The 16,243-nt window shown below is 40.5% G+C and overlaps 1 protein-coding gene across 1 annotated transcript in view; it reads left to right on the forward strand.

The window, feature by feature from the left end:
• Positions 1-7,716: 7,716 nt before the first annotated feature.
• Positions 7,717-16,243, forward strand: part of DNAJC3 (DnaJ heat shock protein family (Hsp40) member C3) — an 88,084-nt gene continuing 79,557 nt past the window's right edge. Inside the window, exon 1 of the mRNA XM_059902850.1 lies at positions 7,717-7,927. Within this exon, the coding sequence (XP_059758833.1) occupies positions 7,846-7,927 (82 nt within the window). The 5' untranslated portion in view covers positions 7,717-7,845. The remainder of the gene's footprint in view (positions 7,928-16,243) is intronic.

Consider the following 16,243-nt stretch of genomic DNA (forward strand, 5'->3'; position numbering starts at 1 on the left):
AGTAGTTGTGGCGCACGGGCTTAGTTGCTCTGCGGCATGTGGGATCTTCCCAGACCAGGATTCACACCCGTGTCCCCTGCATTGGCAGGTGGATTCTTAACCACTGTGCCACCAGAGATGTCCTTAAAAATTTTTTTTAAAGTGATAATTCACGTGAGATAAAATTCACCCATTGAAAGTCTGTAACTCAGTGGCTTTTGGTATATTCACAGATATGTGCAAACTTCACCACTACCTAATTTTAGAATTTCATCATCCCAAGAAGAAACCCTATACCCATTAGTATTCATCCTTACTCCAAGCCCTAGGCTACCACTAATTTTTCTGCCTGTATGGAATTACCTATCCTGGGCATTTCACATACATGGAAGCATACAATTTGTGGCCTTTTGTGACCAGCTTCCTTCACTTAGCATAATCTTTTTCAAGGTTAATCCAGGTTGTAGCATGCATCAATACTTCATTCCTTTTTTATAGCCAAATAATATTTTATGATTTTTAGCACAGTTTGCCTATTCTCTTGTTGATGGACACCCGGACTGTTTCCACGTTTTGACTGTTATGAACATATAATAGCTAGGAATGTTTGTATACAACATTTTGTGTGAACATGTTTTCATTTCCCTAAACTATATACCTAGGAGTGGAATTGCTGGGTCACATGGTAACTCTGTGTTTAACATTTTGATGTCTAACACTTTTCTAAAAGTGGCTGTACCATTTTACATTCCCTATAGCAATATGTGGGTGTTCCCATTTTTCCATACTCTCACCAACTCTTGCTAATGCTCATCTTTATTACAGCCATCCTAGTGGGTGTGAAGTTGTCATGTTGATTTGCATTTCCCTAGTGGCTAACCATGTACTTATTGGTCATTTTTATATCTTCTTTGGAAAAAATGCCTATTCAGATCCTTTGCCCATTTTTAAAATTGGGTTGTCTTTTTATTCCTGAGTTCTAAGAGTTCTTTATATATTCTGGATAAAGTCCCTTACCAAATATGATTTGCAATTTATCTCCAATTCTGTGCATTGTCTTCATTTTCTTGATGGTGTCCTTTGAAGCACAAAATTTCTAAATTTTCATGGAATTCACTATCTAATTTTTCCTCTGTGCTTGTGCTTTTGGTGTTGTATTTAAGAAGGTTTTATTCAACCCAAGATTATGAAGATTTACTCCTGTTTTCTTGTAAGAGTTTTACAGCTTTAGATTTTACATTTAGGTGTATGATCCAATTTGAGTTATTCTTTGTATATGGTCTAAGGAAAGGGTCCAATTTAAATCTTTTGCATGTAGATATCCAGTTGTCCCAACACCATTTGTTGGAGTGACTACATTTTTTCCATTAAACTGTCTTGGCATACTTGTTGAAATTAATTGACCACAGTGTGAAGTATTACCTTTGTTGTAGACCGTTTATAGTTGATTCATGTTATTTTTTTTATTATCCATTTTGACACTCTTTTAATTACTGTGTTTATAACATTTACATTTCATGCAATTATTTATATATTTGGATTTAGATGTAAGAATCTGGAAAATAAGGACTAAGCCCTTATGATTTATGTTATTGAAATTTCATAAGAAATCTTTTTCAAGACTGGTTATTATAATTTCATTTAGTTAACTTAGAAATTTAGAAGGTTTCAGTTTTGAAGAGTTTACCCATTGTATATAAAATATAATATTGTAGTAAAATCTCGAGAAGACAGGAACTTCCCTGGTGGTCCAGTGGTTGACTCCACACTCCCAATGCAGGGGGCCCAGTTTCGATCCCTGGTCAGGGAACTAGATCCCGCATGCTGCAACTAAGAGCCCACATGCCGCAACTGAAAAAGATCCCGTATGCTGCAACTAAGACCTGGTGCAGCCAAATAAATAAATAAATAAATATTTAAAAATAAAATAAAATCTGGAGAAGACATAGAGCTGTCTCTTTAATTTTTTTTTTTTTTAATGCATCATACCTGATAACCTAGTTCAATACTTTCTGGTTGGCATTTTTTTAAAAATTTTTATTCATTTATTTATTTTTTGACTGCATTGGGTCTTCGTTGCTGCGCATGGGCTTTCTCTAGTTGTGGCGAGCAGGGACTACTCTTCATTGCGGTGTGCGGGCTTCTCATTGCGGTGGCTTCTCTTGTTGCGGAGTACAGGCTCTAGCTGTGCAGCCTTCAGTAGCTGTGGCGCATGGGCTCAGTAGTTGTGGCTCGTGGGCTCTAGAGCGCAGGCTCAGTAGTTGTGGTGTGTGGGCTCAGTAGTTGTGGCTCACGGGCTTAGTTGCTCTGCGGCATGTGGGATCTTCATGGACCAGGGCTCGAACCCGTGTCCCCTGCGTTGGCAGGTAGATTCTTAACACCGCGACACCAAGGAAGTCCCTGTCTCTTTTTTTATTGAGATATAATTTGACATATAGCATTGTATTAGTTTTAGGTGTTCAACATAATGATTTGGTATATGTGTATGTTGCAAAATGATTACCACAGTAAGTTTAGTTAACTTTCATCACCACATATATTTACAATTTTCTTCTTTATGATGAGAACTTTTAAGATCTACTCTCTTAGCAGCTTTCAAATGTACAATACAGTGTTGTTAACTATAGTCACCATGCTGTACATTACATCCCCAGGACTTATTTATCTTGTAACTGGAAGTTTGTACCTTTTGACCACCTTCACCTATTTCGCAACCCTCCCCTTCCCACATCTCTGGCAACCACTAGTTTGTTCTTTTTTTGGCCATACCACGTGGCTTGCGGGATCTTAGTTCCTGAATAGGGATTGAACCTGGGCCCCCAGCAGTGGAAGCGAGGAGTCCTAACCACTGGACCACTAGGGAATTCCCTGTTCTTTGTACCTATGAGTTAGGTTTTTTAGATTCCATATATAAGTGAGATCGTAGAGTATTTGTCTTTTTCTGTCTGAGATTTCACTTAACATAATGACCTCAGGGTCCATTCATGTCTCAAATGGCAGGATTTCCTTCTTTTTCATAGATGAATACTAGTTCATTGTGTGTGTATATACATACCACATTTTCTTTATCCATTCATCTGCTGATGGACACTTAGGTTGTTTCCATGTCTTGACTATTGTAAATAATGCTGCAATGAACATGAGGGTGGACATAGAGCTGTCTTTAAATCAATATTAACTCATCCCAATTGTCCAAAGATTCACCTATTTATCAGAAATAGTACATGAACCTTTAAAAATACAATTTAAAACCTTGTATTCCAGGACCAATGTTAAAGAATCTTTAAGTTATGCTTCAAAAATTTATCTAATAATTATTTTAACACAGGTTGTCATTTACATGTACTTGTTCATATTTTAAAAACAAAAAGTACAGTTAATGAACTTTTTCTTATAGATATTTTGATTATCTGGACTAGAATATTCCTAGAGCGTGTACGTAACAGATTTTAAATCAAGTAATCAACAATTTCCCAAGTGAAGGGAAAAGAGAGGAAAAACAGGAAAGAAAAGAGAGGAGCTGGTTTCAGACAACTAAGAAACTATTTCTGTAAAGTACTAACTCTCTTCCTTCTTCAAGGAAAAGGAAGTTTAGATGCAGAAAAACTCATTTGATACAAACACTCATTACAGTTGATTTAAAAATACTCAGGCCCTTCACAATTAAGTAAACTTTTATTTTTGAAATAATTTTAGAGTAAAGCTGCAAGGATACTACAGAGCGGTCCTAAACACTTATTTACTTTCTCCTATTGCCAACATCTTACATACAATCACTGTACATTTGTCAAAACTAAGAAAGTTAGTAATGGCCCATTACTATTAACTAAACTTGAGACTTTATCTGGACTTCAGTAGTTTTCCCAGTAACATCCATTTTCTATTTCTGGATCTGGTTTAAGACAGACCTGTCAGTCATCCTGTCTCCTTAGTTTCCTCTGGTCTGTTAAGTTTTGAGGAGTACTGATCAGGTATTTTATAGACTGTCCCTCAATTTTGGTTTATGTGAATTTTTTTCATATTTAGACTAGGTTATACAATGGAAAGAATATCACAGACGTGAAGTGTCCTTCTCCTGACCTCATATCAGGGGGTTATATGGGATCAATATAACTTAATATTGGTAATGTTTACCTTGACCACCTGGCCAAGGTAGTGTTTGCCACTTTCTCCACTGTAAAGTTACTCCACTCTCCCCTTTCCACACTCTAGTCTTTAAAAGTTAGTCAATAAGTCCAGCCCACATTCAAGGGAGAGGGGACTTCAGGTCTATCTCCTGAAGTGGGGGGAGTATCATGTTAAGCTGAATAGTGTTCCTGCTGAAGATGTCGACATTCTGATCCCCCGACAACATTATCTTTTATGGCAAAAGGGATTTTGCAGATGTGACTAAATTGTGGATCTTGCAGGGAGAGAATATCCTGGATTATCCAAGTGGGCCCTAAATAATTAATTACAAAGATCCTTACAAGACAGAAGCAAGAAGGTCAAAAGCAAGAGAAAACGATGTGATGAAGGAAGCAGAGACTGATGTGGCCAGAAGCCTCCTAACATAAAAGAGGGTGGACAAGCAGACAGAAGACAGGACATGGTTTTAAAGCCGAATGTTTACATGAGAACACCAAAGTTTGATTAGAGTCCCCAAATCCCTGCAATCAAGTAGTAAACTTGACTTAGAAGGGTAAGTTTTTACCATCAGCTTGTCAAGAACTATGAAAATCAATTATATCTAGTGATGGTGAGTATGTGGGGGCATAAATAGTTGTTAGGAATACAAATTACCCTGACTTTTAGGGAAAATAATCTGACAATAATCTAAAATTTTTATTTATTTATTTATTTTTAATTTTTTGACCGCATCGCATGGCATGGGGGGATCTTAGTTCCCTGATCAGGGATCCAACTGCGCCCCCTTCAGTGGAAGCACGGAGTCTTAACCACTGGACCGCCAGGGACATCCTCATCTTAAATTTTTAAGTGTACACATTCTTTGACAAAGCAATCCCACTTTTAGAAATCCCTTTTATAGAAATGAAAGCACAAGTTTATAAAGATAAATGCAGAAGGATGTATACTTCAGCATTCATTATGTTCATTATAATGTTGCCTATTTTGTTTTTAATGTGGTGCAAAAAGATGTTATAAGTATCATATTTTCTTTTGAACATTTACTTCTCCCCAGAGCTAATCCATCAGCAAATCTGATCTCCTTTCCTCCAGAAAATGTGTTCTAGATCTGTCCACTACTCTCTACCAAAATTATTTTTCTGGTCAATAAACATAGATCAATATATTTTTATATATTAGAAATTATATAATATTGCTGGTTTTGCATATAGTGCAATTTAAATATTCTACCATTATTTTGTCTTTTACTATCATAATGAATAGGTTCTATCAATTACAGTGTGGTGTTTATGCTTAATTTTAAAAGGACTGCAGGACTTCCCTGGTGGTCCAGTGGCTAAGACACTGCGCTCCCAATGCAGGGGGCCTGGGTTTGATCCCTGGTCAGGGAAGTAGATCTCACACACATGCCACAACTAAAGATCCTGTGTGCTGCAACTAAGACCTGGTGCAGCCAAATAAATAAATACATACATACATAAAATATTTTAAAAGTAAATAAATAAAAATAAAAAGGACTGCATAAATGTTGATAAATGCAAACAATATTTATAATTTTCTCTACAATCACTGGATTACTTTGGTTTTATTGGCAAGAGTGATCAGGTGAAAACTATGCCCAGATGAACATTGGAGAAAACATTCCTAAGCATTTTATACATATAAAGATAATTTTAGCACTGTATACATTGCTGTTTAAAATGATGTTTCCTTCTTTGTTGTAAAATTATCTCTTTCAAGAGATACTTTGTAAATCTTAGTTTTAAGACTTTAGGATTCATGGCTATGCAATTTGATCAATGAATTTCCAAAATCACTCAACAATGAAGGCCCTTGTTATTTTTATTATCTATAGCACAAGGTCTTTCCTCTCGTTAATCATTTTTAATTTCCATCCTTAGAACTTCTTTAGCACTGCTTCTTCCTTAAGACCAGAATCACAGGCAGCATTCTGGTGATAATTCATGGAGTAGTATTATTTGTTTACAAAACTCTTTCTCCATTTTGATCAGCAATGTTGGCTGCCTTGGCAACGGTACCTCATCTGGATGATGTCTTCACTACTTGTAGACACTGAAATCATTGCTGTTTTTTCACTAACACCGCCTTGTGATGGTCGATAAGGAAAAGGAGAAACCAAAAAAAAAAAAAAAAAGCAAAGAGGAGCCTCATGATTCGCTCTTGTTAGAAGAATAAGTAACATTTGTATAATACTTTATAATTTACAAGAATTTTTACCCACTTCATGAAACCTCAAAACAAACCTTTGAGGCCATCAGTATCATACCCATTTTACAGATGAAGATAACCTAGATAAGAGCTGTGGTGTGGAACTACATTTCTTGAATCTGAATCCTCCACTCTTCACATTATATTATACTGCTTTCCACCACAACTACTGAGGGACTCAGTGTTTTGTTTGTTTTCCCTTTCTCCAAACCATTTCCTTTGCTTAGTTCCCTCTGGAATAAAAGCTTAGAAAGCTTTTACCCTCCTGAGTGTATTTTTAGGAAATAACGAATTCACTATGCCATTTATCATTCATGAGTTCTAAAGTGTGCAGTAGCACCAAGGTAGCAAATGCATACCCACTGGTAAAGTAATAAGTTTGTACTTGACAACGCTTAACACAGAAAGGCATTACTGTTTCGTCCCATGTGAAACATCACTGGTGCATAGGATGCGTTGTGTTGAGGACGCCGGAGGAAGTGGCGGTGAACAAGTTTAACGCCAAATTGTGTAACTTGAATTTTACCTTGTTGAGTTTCCTCTGTTGAGCACAAGATACAAGATCCGTCCTAACAGGTCTCTCTTTTTTTCCTTATAGTTGACGTTGGCTGCACTCTCAAGAGCCCTTTGCTCTCTTAGCTGCTGTGCTTCCCTGGTTTCTTCTGCACAAAATCTTCCAGAATTGCTCTTTTTCTGGATACGCTGGTCCACTGGACAGTCGGGGAATGGGTCCCAATCTTCCATGCCATTCTCACTTACCTCCTTTAGGTCCCTAATGTACCTGGTTATCCTGACATGCTCCCGGCTCCATCGGCTCACCCTACTTTACTGAGCCCGAGCTTCTCCTGATCGTTTCTCCACAGCTCTTTAGGGCGGTCCGTGTAGGTTCCGAGACTCTCAGAGGGAGGTAGCAGGCTCTGTCACTTTGTCCTGTTCCGCGATCCACGCAGACTTCCTGGGGCCAGGTTTGGCTTCGCACTGCGGACGCGGCGGATTCACCTTTCTCCAAACAGTACAGTGGAAAACATCGGATTGCTGACGTCCTCCTCCTCTCCAACCCAGCGCGCGGAGACCGGCCCAAAAAGGCTTCCGCGGCCTGCGCATGCGGACTCGGCGGCTGCCACACAGCTCCCCGGCCGCCTCCCTCCGGCCCGCCACGGCGGTTTGGAGCTCCTGACAGCTCCACCGCAGGCGGACGCAGTCTTGTCTCGTGCTTCCACGTTATCCTATCAGAGAAGGGGCGGGGGCGGCGGCCCCCACAGCCTATCAGCGCGAACCACGACCCCGGCGAGCCCAGTAGGAAAGTGGCCAGGAAGAAGGCGATTGGGCGGCGGCGGCGCTCGGGGCGTAGCCCCGCCCGGGCCCCGCCCACCGCTGCCTTCCTCCGCGGGGCGCCAGCCGCCTTAGGCCCGAGTAAGAGCGGACAGCGGGCGCAGCTGCAGCCTGAGCGCCGGCGGGGGCTGGTGGGCCCCGCACCTTTGCTCCTCCTGAACGACCGCGTCCTCGGACATGGTGGCCCCCGGCTCTGTGACCAGCCGGCTGGGCTCGGTGTTCCCCTTCCTGCTCGTCCTGGTGGACCTACAGTACGAGGGTGAGTCGTGTCCTGCCCCGGCCGGAGGAGGGGGCTCCCGGGCCAGGCCTCGCAGCGCTTGCCCGCCTCCGTCCCGGCACGAGTCTCGGGGCGGCCGGGGCGGTGGGGCGGGAGCCGGGGACTCCGCGGCCTGCCTTGGGCCTAAGGCCGCCCCTGGGCGGGGGCCGGCTCCCGGTTCCGGGTTTGTCTGGGGAAGAGGTGCGGGGACCGGCGGGCCGCGGGGCCGGGACAGCAGGTTTGGAGTCAGGAGTGGGGCTCATGGGGTCGGGGGGAAGCGAGGCACCGGGCAGCGGCTTCTGGGGCGTCCTGGGACGCGGAGACCCGGGCAGCCGTCGGCTCCCGGCCTCGCTCGGGACCCTCGCTTGGCGCCTGGGGACTCTTGGTCAGTGGTGCTGGGAGGAGGCGGTAAAGGTGGCCCAAGGGGGAGCTTCTTTGGCTTTGGAGTTCCGGGGGGTTGGCGGTGGGGAGAATGTCCTGCTGGGTAAGGTGAGGGGGACAGTGTTGAATGTTAAAAGTGAGTAACCATCACCCCGCTCTGCTCTGTCTTGTGTCTAGAAGTTGTTAGGTTGTTGCGTTAAGGAGCCGGTGCAGGCATTCAAGCTCCCGGCGGGCAGGGCACTAAGTTTGTGGCTTTGCAGTTCCCAGCCTGTTGTTGGTTCAGCTCTCCTTTTACGGGTTCTCTGAAAAAATGTCCCCGTAAGAGGATACGAATGCTTAAGCTTCACTACGGTCCTACAGTTGGGAATGTTGGCTACTGTAACAGAACAGCAGAAACGGAGGGCTGTCCCGTCTTAGTTGTCAGCTTGAGGAGTACGAGTGAAACCTGCAAGTGCCCGTTGAACTGATGCTCCTAACTTGGTTACCCTGCGAAATATTCGAGTATAATGACGTACCACGTGCACTGACCTATTTTCGTCCCCATGAATAGGCTAGTAGTCAAATGAAACATTTTAACATTGGACTTAATATTAGAGGGAGTGAGGAGCTGAAGTTGGGAATTGTTTATGGTAAAATCCCCTCAAAATTATAAACTTACAAAAAGGAGTAATACTCTCCAATTTTTAGGTGTCATTTATGGCAGTGGTTTTTTTTTTTTGGAGGGGGTTTCCCCTGGAAACCATATATTTTTTTGGAACCCAAAATCAAGATATATAGTGTGATAACATTGGGACAAAGAATTTGACAGTGAAATTTGAATGCCTGGACCACTTTAATATAGGTCATGTATTCCAGTTCTTTTGCATTTTCTGATGTTAACACCTCCTACCCGGTGAAGTTTAGCGTTAATCCCCAGTTGTCATTAATTAATTATGGCCACTAAAGAGAAAGTTGCCTATATTGTGCTTAACATCAATTATTTTTTAAGTTACACAGGTACACACTTTTGAATGATTTGCTTTTTCCACTAAGTTGTAGACCACCTTTTTAGAATCGCTGTTCTGTAGGACTCTTAACACTTCATGTCTCTCCTGTGGTATTTTCCAGAAGAAAAACCTCACTAGAGAGCTTTTCTGTATGGGAGGCATTGGTAACATTTCTCAGAGGGGTGCTAAAGTGCTGTCTTCTTTAGGGTGTTGTCTGTGTAAAGTAGCAGGGACTTGGTACAGGTGGTAGGGAAGAAAGGAAAAAGATCTTACATTTATTGAAGGTCTGCTGTGTGCCAGACGCTGTCCTAGACACCTTTCTGTAAGCTGTCTCTTATTCATGGAGGTATGTGATGTTACTTCTACTTTACAGATGAGGGAACTGAGGCTCCAAGAGTTTAATTAACTTGGATAAGGTCACACAGCTGTTAACTCTAAGAGCCATAAGTTTAACTCAAGTTATTTGACTCTAAAGTTCATCTTGTGTGTGGGCTGGAAACAGAAGTTAAGTGGTTGACAGCATAATGTGGGCCCAAGCATTTGTAAGTGGTGGCAGCTGAGAAAAATCAGCATTTTTGTTTGTTTGCTTGCCGCCAGCAGTAATGAACAGGAAGGTGATTTCCTGACATGTTTAATACAGCGGTTCTCAAGCTTGAGTGTGCATCACCTGGAGAGCTTTTTAAACAGAGTGCTGAAACTTACTCCCCAAATTTTTGATTCAGTAAGTCTAAGTGGGACCTGAAATTTTGCATTTCTAAAAAGAAATCACTGGTGAGAATCACTGGTGTAATAAATTATATAGCGGAGTTAACTTAGGTATCTGTTATTACATATCTATTATTTTATTTGGTGATGGGGATATAAAGATAAGAAAGAACCTCTGACTTTCATTAGCAAACGGTTAGCTCCTGTTTTCCCAAATTAAGTTCTGCCTCTGGGTTCTCTAACCTAAAAGTCCTCTGGAGACATTCAGGACTGTGTGATCCCACTGTTAGGCTTAAGGCTTGGGGAGAGAAGAAATAAACGAGAATGGGTGTGAGAAGAGTGAATGAGAAACAAGAACTTGCATATGTTGGAGACTGTCACCAATAATTAGCTTAGCTGGCCTAGTTTTTTCTGATTTAAAATATTCATCTTTTTTTTTTCTAGGCTTTTCTGTTAATTGTAATTCAGAGAAAGAAAATATGTGATAGGCTCATGAATTGAAAGGTTAAATCTTTTAGCACCCCTTTTCAAAAAGGCCTTTGAAAGAGGGAAGTCCAAAGCACTAGTTTGGGAATAGAATTTTTGGAGCAGAAAGAAAACTTTAGTATAAGTATCTACTTCAGTATTCTCATATTACAGATAAGGAAGCTGTTTTAATTCTCTGCTAATGGTGTGTTCTATTTGGTGATTTAAGTAGGAACACAACCTGGGAACCAAACCTTCTTTTATCTCTTTTTCTTCCTTAACATTCTTTCAGGACTCAATTTTTCTTTATTTCACTGAACTGATCTGACTAAACCATATATTTTGGACATTGGGAAAAGAATAGAAATCTCCTGAGTACAAAAGATGGTGATACTTTTTATATGAATCTAACTTACTAAAAGTATGTTTTGTGTTCTCTAGGATTTTCTTGACATTATTTAAATATGAAAAGAATAAAGTAGCGAAAACAAAGGACTTTCCGTAATTTATATACAGTAGTCCCCCCCTTATCTGCGGTTTCGCTTTTCTCGGTTTCAATTACTTGTGGTCAACTGTGGTCTGAAAATATTAAATGGGAAATTCCAGAAATAAACAATTCATAAGTTTTAAATTGCGAACTTTTCTGAGTAGCATGATGAAATCTCGCGCTGTCTCACTTAGGTCATGAATCATCCCTTTGTCCCATGTATCCCGCCTGTTAGTCACTTAGTAGCTCTTAGTAGCTATCTGGATTATCAGCGGTATCGCAGGGCTTGTGTTCAGGTCACCCTTATTTTACTTAATAATGGCCCCAAAATGCAAGCCTAGTGATGCTGACAATTTGGAAATTTGGATATGCCAAAGAGAAGCCGTGAAGTGCTTCCTTTAAGTGAAAAAGGGAAAGCCCTTGACTTAGTAAGGAAAGAAAAAAAATTGTATGCCGAGGTTGCTGATTTCCACGTTAAGAACGAATCTTCTATCCGTAAAACTGTGGAAAAGGAAAAAGAAATTTGTGCTGGTTTGGCTGTCGCAACTCATACTGCAAAGGGTGCGGCCACAGTGTGTGATAAGTGCTTAGTTAAGATGGAAAAGGCATTATATTTGTCCAGTAAGATATTTTGAGAAGAGGGGACCACATTCACATCTTTTGTTACAGTGTATTGTTATAATTGTTCTATTTTATTATTGTTGTCAATCTCTTACTGTGTTTAATTTATAAATCAAACTTTATCATAGGTGTGTATGTATAGGAAAAAACATAGTGTATATATAGGGTTCGGTACTATCCGTGGTGTTGGTATCCACTGGGAGTCTTGGAATGTATTCCCTGAGGATAAGGGGAGAGTCTTATAAACTAAGTATTTTAGCAGATGATCAGATTGCTTCTAGAATTATTTTAAATTCATTTAATGATATAGGCTATAGTTAGCAGTAGTGTCCAAGTCCCAATTCATTTGACTAGTTAGCATTGCTAAGTGCCCAGAAATGCAGTTGATTAGATTCTGTGGGACAGGGGGAGTTGTTCTGAGGTGGGTGCCCTGTAGTAATTAGGTTTTACTTTCCCATATGAAGGTAATTAATGGTGGTTAAGTTTAATTTCTATTGCCAGGGTTCCTTTGGTTATTGTCCGGCTATTAATCTTTGTTTCTATGGAAGTAATCATGGGAACCCAATCACCTGCTCTTAAGAACAAAAACATCATGTCAACCACAAATTGATTTTTCAAGATCTTTGGAATGCTGCTTTTTAAAAAATATTTTAATAAGTTTAAAAAATCTGATGAGTTTATGTTATATGGAGTTCTGGCATATGGAGAAGACTCATTTAATCAGTTAACAGAGGCTTCACTGTAGTGTTCTTTGGTGAGGTATATGTAGCATAGAACTCTTGGTTTTTGTCTTTGAGTTTACAGACCGCTTGGGGATATAAAACATGCTTTGTGAAGCATCCAAGTCCTCTTCCCTACTTTCTCAGTGTAGATTTAGTGGTCCATCCTGTAGTCACTCCACTGAAAACAGCCTTTAATTTTCTTGCCCCTGTACTCTTTTGTTTTACTCTCTTGGCAAAATTTGAACTGATTAAATCCACCTTGGCCAACTTGTTTGTCAAACCTCAGAGCTGAACATGGATGGAGAAAAATGAAGATAACCTTGCTGACTGGTCTCGTTTTAAGCATATAATCTCTATTTCAAATGCACACTCATTACTGCTAACATTCCTACAATTCCCTAGTATGTCTATTGAAAATCAGTGTCTCAGACCTTTTCCTCTTTCCTTAAATCTCCAATTTAAACCCTCCTTTTCTTTCTTCTGTTGCCTCATTCTTTTAGACTTTATCTTTATTGGGAAAATGAAAGCCGCCACAGGGCAATTTCCTCTTCTTTCTACCTCTGAATTTACTAGCCTACTTGCATCTCTACCCATTCTGCTAATTTCCTTATTTTAATGGATAAAGCATCTCTATTCCTGGCAAAATCCAATTCCTATACTTATGCCCTGGATTCCATTTCCTCTTGCCTTCTGAAAATATTGCTTCTACAGTTATTGTTTTTCTCCTGTATCATCATTTTCTTCCTCTTCTGGGTCATTGACATCAGAACTGCAACATGCTATAGTGTTTCCACTATAGTGTTTCCAAAGTTTTGATAGCAGAACTTTAAAGAGTGGTTGGTAGTCTCTACTGCTATATTCTCATCTTCTGTTCTCTTCTCAACCTAATACTCCACCAATACTGCAAAGCCTTACTTATCTGACTCCTATTTACTTTTATCTCTTTTCATCTTAATCTTCTCCATCACTAGGCTCCTACCACATCAACTTTACTTCCAAATGCCAAGCTCATTTTTTGACTAAGTGTCTTTATTCCTGTTGTTGCTATACTCTGAAGATTTCAGAGAACAGCCAAATGAGCATTCATGTTTCAGTCCTGACATATTATGTAAGAAGCACGCTCTAGATCAGTTAATACTCTCCCTTTACCTTTTTGTATTTTCTTCATAAAACTTAATATTGTCTTGAACTACCTCATTTGTATTTCTTGTCTGTCTGTTCCTCTAGAATATAAGCTTTATGGAAAACACTCTTGTCTCTATACCTAAAACATGTTGACGTGAAGTAGATGTGCAATAAATATTTTCAGAATGGCTGAGTGAGGTTGACTGTTTTAACTTTTTTTTTTTTTTTTTGGTAAGGACCATTGCACACTTATTTTCCAAGTTGAAATTCCTTGAACAAGGAGTCCCATCACAACATTTATGCCTTCACAGTTAGTTGAAACAAAGATTAATGTCCATTGAAATTGAGCAAATTTGGTTACAATAGATTTTATTTTTCTAGTTTACCCAGGAAGATTTTTGTGCAGGCATTGTTCATATGTACTTGCTACATAACTCCTCAGCCTTTTCTTCCTTTCAGTTTGGCTTTGTATACTAAAACACTTTTTAGGTTAGAGTGATTGGGAAGAGATGCTTACAAGGTCTAGGGTTTCCACCTCAGTGTATTTTTATTAAAACTGTTTCGTCATTGGTCCTCACTTGATTGTGGAATTGCTAAGATATTGAACTTCTTGCTCTTTCTGTGGCCAGATTCCACTGTTTTCTGTCATGAGACTTTTTTCAGACTCTGCCCCATCTTGCTTTGATCTTGGATTTAGATAGGACCTTTTACAGACAGTACTTTTTTTTTTCCCTTGTGTTCCTTTTTAGAATGATCTTACGGTTCTCCTCCTCCCTGACATTCTAAGTGCTCCAACCTGAACAACCACCCTAAACTTGCTTCTGTTCTGCCACCTGGCCTTGGCTTGAGCCTTAGCATCTCTGACCTTTTCTTCTTGCCTTTTTCAGTCTGGTTGCTCCAGTCTTGATTGTGACTCTCAGCACATCATACTTTTAACCCCTCAACTTTATGTTTCTTAAAATTCTTTATATTTTGCTCTCTAAAATATGACAGATTCTAATACTAACTTCAGTGAAAAACTTAGCTACTCCACCTTTTTTCCTGTCCTTCCTGTATATTTTGCTGACTTTGGTTGATGCTTGTCTATGGAGAAACCTATTGTTTAATTCTGTTCAGGAGATGGCAGGACGTTTGGTTGCCTGATCTCTCAGAATTAGGAGACTGCTTTCATTGTCAGTGTCTCCCAGGATGTGGCAATGGAATAAAAAATTATCCATGGCTCAAAATAACACGGTTGAGATATTGCAAAAACAGCCACATTTGCAATTTTTTAAGAAACATATTAGTGTCTTTATGAGTCTTTGGTAATAGTATAAGTTTGATTTTTAATTGTTATTACGTAGCTTCTGTTATTCTGATGAATTATACATTTTTTTTTAAATTATTTATTTATTTATTTATTTATGGCTGTGTTGGGTCTTCGTTTCTGTGTGAGGGCTTTCTCTAGTTGTGGCAAGCGGGGGCCACTGTTCATCGCGGTGCGCGGGCCTCTCACTATCACGGCCTCTCTTGTTGCGGAGCACAGGCTCCAGACGCGCAGGCTCAGTAGTTGTGGCTCACGGGCCTAGTCGCTCCGCGGCATGTGGGAGCTTCCCAGACCAGGGCCCGAACCCGCGTCCCCTGCACTGGCAGGCAGATGCTCAACCACTGCGCCACCAGTGAAGACCCCCTGAATTACACATTTAAGAAGGAATTTAGTTACATTCATTCAATAAATATTGAGTGTCTGCTTTGTGCAAGGTACTGAACTAGGTGATAAAGAGAAGAAAAGACCGTTTATTCTCTCCGACTTGCTTTTGATCAGGTTTGGGACTATGGGGGTTGTGAGAGGCAGGCAAACTGTGAAGGTCAGCTTACTGAGACTGTGGTATTGCAAAGCGAAGTGATGTACTTGTGAGTGGAGGGAGGCACAGTATAGCAGGAGCATAGGAGGAACTTTCCCCACCTTCTCACTGAGGCAGTGAGGGAAAGTTTCACAAAGGACCCAGCATTTGAGGGCAGAATCCTGATGGAGGAGTAGAAATTTTCCAGGTGGGCAAGTGGGGAAGGCCTTTTCATGGAATAGCAAGTTTAAAGGGATGCAGCATAAGAACTAGTATGTTCAGGAAAGTTCAACCAGTTCATTATGTTATAGGAGTATAAAGTAAGAGGTGAAGGAGTGAGGGGTGATAAGGCTGGGCCCACATCAAGGGACCTGATCAAGAAGGGTCTTGTTTGCCTTTAGATCTGAAGGGACTTAGGTTGAATCTAGCCAGCGACCTGAAAATACTGCAGAATTGTTACTAGGAGTGCATCTTGGGAGGATTGCTCTTGCAGTAGCATGGGGGCTGGATTTGGAGGAAGGTGAGAGAAGATCCTAGTTAGGAGGCACACCATCTCTTTCGGGGAGAAGGGGGCCTACACAACCGCCACGTACACTATGGCAAGTTCTGTTATGGAAAAGTGACCAAGGTGCACTGGAGGAATGATAGTTCTCCCTGGGTGATTGAAATTTTTGTAGAGGAAGTGGTATTTAGTTATCACGTTATTAAATAGAAATTACATTGGGTAAAATTGTAACATAATAAAGATCTGAGTTTTATTTAAAAGGCACAGAGAAATGCTGGATACCTCTTTTAATCATAGAAGGCAAGAGAAACTTCATTTGGAGAGGAGCTCAACCTTTGGGGTGACAGTATACATAACTTTTTGGAGGGATACCACATTACTTTATTTGAAGGAATAGTACAAATGAAAGAACGTAGATGGATGTTTTAGTGCAACTTACAGAAGAGGTAAAGGTGACCCCAACGTACATGCACTGCCTTGGTGACCAGGAAAGTGACCC

This window comes from Balaenoptera ricei, chromosome 18 (assembly GCF_028023285.1).
Source record: "Balaenoptera ricei isolate mBalRic1 chromosome 18, mBalRic1.hap2, whole genome shotgun sequence".
Classification (NCBI taxonomy): Eukaryota; Metazoa; Chordata; class Mammalia; order Artiodactyla; family Balaenopteridae; genus Balaenoptera; species Balaenoptera ricei.